Source organism: Alosa pseudoharengus, unplaced genomic scaffold (assembly GCF_046254945.1).
Source record: "Alosa pseudoharengus isolate Yale_2024_CS ecotype anadromous, Long Island Sound unplaced genomic scaffold, YU_APseudo_1.1 YU_APseudo_1.1_scf_111, whole genome shotgun sequence".
NCBI lineage: Eukaryota > Metazoa > Chordata > Actinopteri > Clupeiformes > Clupeidae > Alosa > Alosa pseudoharengus.
In genome coordinates, this window is record NW_027468578.1 from 7,501 (window position 1) to 15,000 (window position 7,500).

The following is a 7,500-nucleotide window of genomic DNA, read 5'->3' on the forward strand; positions in this document are numbered from 1 at the left end:
ACACACTCAAAAACACCACCACCATTCTCCAAGACATCCCTGCTCTGTGCTTAATTCTCTCCTCTGCCATTGTCTCCTCGGCTGATGAATCATTCTGCGGCTGTTAGCTCGGATTAAACGGGCCTCCACGCGAAGCCCATCACTCACGCAGGCCGGACGGATCCGCTCAGCGCACGAGGAGATTGGTCAATTAAGAGAGGATCATGTGATTCAATTATGCGCCCGCCGGTCTTTTGTTCTGAACGATCGTAAACCCCCCACACACAGTCGCCCCCACCCCCTCTCCTCCTCATGTTATCCAGGGCCAACGCATCTCCAAGTGGATTGATTAATGATGGCCAATCGGCGTCTGCCTGTCAATGGGGTGCGGATCGCGCACTGTTTATTGAGATTAAGAGCTTCACGCGCATACAGAACAGCGTCATTATTTTTGAGTGTGTCTTCCTCGGGTGTGTGTGTGTGTGTGTGTGTGTGTGTGTGTGTGTGTGTGTTTGTGTGTGTGTGTATGTGTATGCGCATGTCTGATTGTAACTCCCTGAGACTGAGTGTGTGTGTATGTCCGTGTGCATGTCTCATTGTAACTCCCTGAGACTGTCTGTGTGTGTGTGTGTGTGCATGTACATTTGCTCCTGGTTTTGACCTGCTTTCTCTCTGGGTCATTGTTCTGTTTCTGTATGTTGCATCAGCACAAGGCTACAAATTCGATCTCTACTTTTCCGCTGACTTGAAACAGAAAGGCACTTTCTTATTCAATCTGGTGCTCTCTCACTCTCGTAGTCTTGCTCTTTTTCTTTCTCTCTCTCGCTCTCTCTCTCTCGCTCTCTCTCTCTCTCTCTCTCTCGTTCTCCTTCCCACGATTGCCAGTGTTTGCCCATTGGTATGTCTCTGGGAAATCCTCCGCTGTTTGATTTCTTTCTCTGGGCTGTCATCGCTCCATACCTGCTCTTTTTACCTCTGCTAAACCCCCGCCAGTCTTAATGAAAGGTGATCTCTGTGAGTGTGTGGAAGAGAGTTAGACTTTGCCACAAAAGCAGCGCTTCTTAGAAACAAAAGCAAACAAGAGAGAGAGAAAAAGAAGTGAGAGAGAGTGAAAGAAGAGAGAGAGAAAGCAAGGTGGACAGGACAGGAAAGGAGGAAAGAAGGACAAGTCTGCACCTCTCCGCTCACTCTCTGACACTTTCCTTTTTTCTCATTTCTAAATGTTCTCATTTTCCTCAGTGTTTTCCCTTCTCTTTTTCTCATTGGCTCTGTGTGTCCCTAGCAGCTCACCGTATCCTTATCCTCTCTCTCTCTTTCTCTCCAGCTGCCTGTCGTGTGTCAACGGATCCTTCCCGTGCCACTGGTGCAAGTACCGGCACATGTGCACCCAGAACGCCAACGACTGCTCCTTCCAGGAGGGCCGCGTCAACATGTCCGAGGTAAGAGCCCGGGGGGTCACTGCAGGGGTCAAGGAGGGGTGGCAGGGCCCATCTGTGGCCAGTCTGATGCCTGCCACAGCATGTCCACGCTCAGGGATGAAATAAACAATGCTGGAAATTTGTACACACACACACACACACACACACACACACACACACACACACACACACACACACACACACACACACACACACACACACACACACACACACACGCACACACACGCATACACACACATACCTGTTCTTCTTTAGCATTTGTATGCACAAATGTGCACACATGTGTACACACACAACACACACATGCAGAAAGATAAAATTATTTGTCCCTGTGTTATTGTCGGTAGCTTTCTCCATGCTTATACCCACCCCAAGTAGACACACACATACACCCTCTACATCATTTATATACACACATTCATAGATAAATGGTTTCTCCCTTACACACACACACACACACACACACACACACACACACACACACACACATACACACACACACACTCACTCACAGGGTCCCCATCATTCATGAGCACGGTGTGGATTTGGTTTTGAGCACACATTGATTCGTGCTGTTTGAGGCCCTCTTTGTTGTTAAGGCTCATTGTGTAGCAAAGTAGCATTGTGTCTTTCTCTTTTTTCTTCTCCTCCCAAGAAGCTGCGCTCACTCAGTTGGCGTGGCAACAGCAGCTGTTTACAGAACCCTGGGATTTCTGTGCTGATAGACAGGGCAGCATAAATGATTCTCTCTCTCTCACACTAACACACACACACACACACACTCTCACATAGCCATTATGCAAATATACACACAAGTACATAGTCACTGTTCACACAGAGAACTGTAGATTAAGATGACATTTTATTCAAATGTCTAAATATGCAAAGGGGTGATTGAAAATGGAGTGTTCCTGTTTAGATACAGCAGGAGGACTATTAAATAAAGTGTGTCACTATGCAACAGTCAACATCATACATAACATGCGTAAACATATTCACACACACTCTCACACACACTCACACACACTCTCACACACAAGCACACATGAATATCAGACCATCAGGCAGACCATTAATAATATGCACTACAAGCTTGCTCTTGGAGACAGCCATGGTAACACATGAGCAAAGACACACACACACACACACACACACAGAGACACGCACTGATACACACACTGCTGAGTGCTGGATGGGGGTGGAAGTCACTCACGGTGGGGGTGGGGGAGTTGGTCTTGCGTCTGAGTAAATGCGTCTCTGTTATCTTGCATGTCTGCTCAGGCCGTGTGATTGGCTCTTGTGCGTGCACAGATGTTGTTAATTGGTCAGAAGGGAAGCAACCTCTATCCAATTACAGCTGGCCCAGGCAGCCTTATCTCCACTCCGTAGCCCAGGCCTCCACTACACGGCCTCCACGCCCGGCCTCAAAGAGCAAATTACAGGGATTAACATTTTCATCACGCGCGCACACACACACACGCTCACACACACACGCACACACACACAGACATGCGCACGCACGCACACGCACACACACACAGGTGAGGAGGTCCTTTAATGTCACGCCACTCTGTGCATCTGTTGTGGAGAGCTAGCTGTTTGTTGATGTGCAGTACACACACACACACACACACACACACACACACACACACACACACACACACACACACACACACTGACATATATATGGACCCTCACTAACCCACTATGCAGCTGTGATGTAAGCTCAGAATGTCACACACCTTCACACAGACTTGTACACACACGCTGTGTCTCTCTTTCAACACACACACACCCTCATTCACTCTCTCTCTCTCTCTCTCTCTCTCTCTCTCTCTCTCTCCCTTACTCATTTATCATCCTGCTCCTTGCTGTGATTTCCATTTGTTCCAGTTCACATGCTCCCCATGTCAAACACATCCCCATTGGCTACAGTTGTCATAGCCACCCCTCCATCCTCCCCTAACATGTGTTATTATGATTTAATGCAAGGCTTGTTTGTGACATTTGGGGTGTGTTTGTGTGGGTGTGTGTGCGCACACGTTCTCCTCCTTTTCCATATGTTCAATATGGGAAGATTAAGTGGGCAGGGGGACCCCATCAAAATTAGTCTAGCATAGATACTCATCTAGACACACACACACACAGCTATGGTTGTGCTCTTGGCAAAGCGTCTGTGTTGTTTGGTTCATATCATCTGTCTGTTTCCACGCTTGTCGTTTCCTTGGTCGGAGCAGTAGCCGATAGAATCCGCCACCCATAGCCCTCTTCTTACAACGCTCTACGTCCTCAACCTTTCCTTAATACGCTGATCAATTACCTCCATCTGGAAAAGTCTGTCTAGGCTTTTTCACATTTATTTTCTTGAGATTAACCCAAGACAGATTTCTCGTGTAATCTGCCTTTAGCTTTAGTTGATCCGTGTTAGCTTTTAAAAGTGTCCGAGACAAATACCGCTAATCAAATGCCGAAGTTGACTCGACTCGCCCTGACGTCCAGCCACCACAATCTCCCATCTGGAGCCTAAACATAAACCATGCGTTCTTACAGCTCCTTCCTCGTGTGTGTGTGTGTGTGTGTGTGTGTGTGTGTGTGTGTGTGTGTGCGTGTGTGCACTTCCTCTCATGGCTGAGTTAAATGTGGCTGCCATTTAGAGAAGCATGCTCCCACTCTCTTCTCTCTTTCCTCTCTCTTCCGTCTTCCTATCAATAATCCCCCTATCAGAGTTCTGTTCACGTCCTTCGCTTGCTTGCTCCCCCCCACCCCCTTGCTCCGCCACGGGTTGCCATGACGACGCACAGCCCCCCCCCCCCACACACACCACCCTTAAACAAAGAGTGGCAACACCGTTATCGCAGAATCTATAATTGGTTCAGGTGCGATACCTTTACACGGGCTTTTAGTCACAGGACTAGCTGCAAATACATACACAATGCATCTGTTTGGATTGGTCTTCCCTTCACGGAGAGTGCAGGTCCACATCTCATGTAATGACAGTGTCGTGGCAAACAAATGGGTCAGAAATAACCATTGTTTGGATACAAGCTGAGAGAAAAAATGGAAGAGAGAGAGAGAGAGAGAGGGAGGAAGGGAGGGAGGGAGGTTTAGAGGAGTAACATTTTCTCCTCTCCTTGTCCTCTCCCATGTCAGCTGAATGAGAGGAAAGGAGGGGAGAGGAGAGGAGAGGAGAGGAGATGGGGGGGGTGTGTTGTACTGATCATGCTGCAGATACGGACAAACTGGTAGAACTGCCAGAGCCACATGGCACACTCTAGCACCCCATTGTGTGTGTGTGTGTGTGTGTGTGTGTGTGTGTGTGTGTGTGTGTGTGTGTGTGTGTGTGTGTGTGTGTGTGTGTGTGTGTGTGTGTGTGTGAGAGTGAACAGTCTTCACTGAACCTGCACCTCCCGCTGCACTGGTGCCTGGCCTTATCTCCTCCCACTCCACCCATAGGTGCAATGCTGCACAGTGGAAAGACCCACTCGGCTAAGCGTGGGTGGCTGGACGGGGGACATCACACATCTTTGGGCTGTAAACTTTCTTGGGTCTTGCATGCACATGTACACTCAAGCACAAATATGTGCGCAGACACAAAAATGAATGAATGAACACAATTCTATGACACAAACATGAATAAAGCTCTAACACAATGTTATGAGCGTTTATAATGTGGGCAGACACAAACATGAATAAAGCTCTAACACAATGTTATGAGCGTTTATAATGTGGGCAGACACAAACATGAATAAAGCTCTAACACAATGTTATGAGCGTTTATAATGTGGGCAGACACAAACATGAATAAAGCTCTAACACAATGTTATGAGGGTTTAGAACTGCTGCTACTCGGTTGAATCTTTATGTTATGCTGTCATTTGAAATTGAACACACATACACTTTTTTCTCTCTCTATCTCTCTCTCTCTCACACACACACACACACACACACACACACACACACACACACACACACACACACACACTGCATCTGTGTGTGGGGGGGGGGGGGGATGAGGAGCAGAGAGGATGATGAGAGAAGATGAAGAAGACCCCCTGGTGTGCTGTGGGCTGTGTCTGCAGGCCCAGCAAGTGGAGATGTGTGTGTTTCACTGCATTTGAAAGACCATGGCTGTGTTTGTCCATTGGCGTGTGTGTGTAGTGTGTGTGTGTGTGTGTGTGTCTGTGTGTGTGTGTGTGCGTCTGGGTCTTATCTGCAAGAGGCAGAGCCTACACTGAAGGGCCAGAGGGCAGGCAGGCGGAAAGAGAGAAAGGGAGGCGAGGGAGGGAGGCAAAGAGAGAGAGAGAGAGAGAGGAAGGGAGGGAGGGATAGAATATGCCCGTCTGCCAGTCTTGGCTCCCACGTCCCTCGCAAGCCTCACTGGTGGGGGGAGGGGGGGGGGGGGGAGTGTTAGTTCGGCTGTTTCAGCCAACCCTCCAACTTGCTTATGAAGCCCCGTCTGCAAAGAGAGAGAGAGAGAGAGAGGAGTGGGGGGAATGATAAAAGTAGCTGCTGATCCGATTCATCCTATTAGGCCTAATTAAAATCTAGATTTCAGTGACAGAGCAACTCTCCCAGACCCCCCCCCCCACTCCCCCATTCCTTTTCCCTCCACACATCCCATTTGGTTAACAGTAGTCAGCGGCGTAGTGAATAAAATATGAGTGGGCCTGGAGAGGAGATGAGGAGAGAGGAGTGAGAGAGGGGGACAGAAAGTCAGAGAGAAAAGGGAAAAAGAGAGTGAAGGGAAGAGAGGGGAAAAGCATGGGGAGAGAGAGAGACGAGAGAGAGAGAGAAATAACAGGGAGAGAGACAAGATAGATAGCTAAAGAGAGAGAGGGATAACATGGAGAGAGACAAGATTGATAGAGAGAGAGAGGGAGAGAGAGAGAGAGGGATAACATAGAGAGAGAGAGACAAGAGAGAGAGAGAGGGATATCAGGGAGAGAGACAAGATTGACAGAGATAGAGAGGGAGAGGGAGAGAGAGGGATAACATAGAGAGAGAGAGATAAGAGAGAGAGAAGGATATCAGGGAGAGAGACAAGATTGACAGAGAGAGGGAGAGCGAGAGAGAGGGATAACATGGAGAGAGAGATAACAGGGAGAGAGACGAGAGAGAGAGAGAGAGAGAGATGGCTGGTTCGCTGTTCTCCACCCACTTCCCTGTTCCCCCTCGGGAATCCCCCATAATTCTGCTGTTCTAGGGCCCGCGCCGCTACAGAGGAAACCAGAGCCTGTCACCGCGCCGCTAATAGACTCCAGACGTGAAGAGAACGGAGGGAAGGATAAAAAGAAGGAGTGGAGGAAGAAAATAAAAGAGGGGGAACAATCAATGAAAAAGAAGCAAAACTGCCTGAAAAACTGCAAAAAGCCCTGGCAGGAAGAGTGGAGCCGGGATTATAGGATGGGAGTGACGCAATTTATTTCCCCCAATATGGGCTACTAGGGAGGGTGGCACTGCAGCAGAGGGAACGAGGGAGGAAGGGAGGGATGGAGAGAGGGAGAGGGAGAGAGAGAGAGAAAAAAAAAGAAAGTGTGACAGAGAGAGGGAGATGGAGGAGAGAATAGAGGGAGTTGGAAAGGAGAGGGATGTTTAAGGAACTGCTCTGCGCTGTGCCAGTTGGACCGTGACCATTCTAACGAGGAGGGAGAGAGGGAGATGCAGGAGGAGGAGGAGGATAAGGAGTGGGGGAAAGAGGGGAGGAGGGAAAGGAAGACAGGGATGGAGAGAAATCACAGGAGGAGAGGAAACGAAGGCGTTTGGTGGAGGCTTGCCGCTCTGAGGCTAGGCCAGCTGGAGAGCTTGTTGACCGTGACCGATTGGCTCTGAGGCCACACACTCTCTCACACATACACACACACACACACACACACACACACACACACACACACACACACATACACACACACACACACACTTTTTGATTGACACCACATGATCATCACAGGACTCCCCAGTTCTTCCCGGAAATCTTTCGGAAAGTGTTCTGGAAACTGGCAGGAATGGCCAGCGTTGTTCTGCAGCTGATCTAATCATCAGAACGGCAACTCGATTTGGAGCGCTTCCACAAAGCTCTCCTTCA

General features: G+C 48.9%; 1 protein-coding gene across 1 annotated transcript in view; it reads left to right on the top strand.

Moving 5' to 3' along the window:
* LOC143118221 (plexin-A1-like) overlaps positions 1–7,500 on the top strand; it is a gene marked incomplete at its 5' end in the record, with an annotated part of 83,916 nt that overhangs the window by 5,729 nt on the left and 70,687 nt on the right. The window contains 1 exon segment of the mRNA XM_076279322.1: positions 1,304–1,418. Within this exon segment, the coding sequence (XP_076135437.1) occupies positions 1,304–1,418 (115 nt within the window).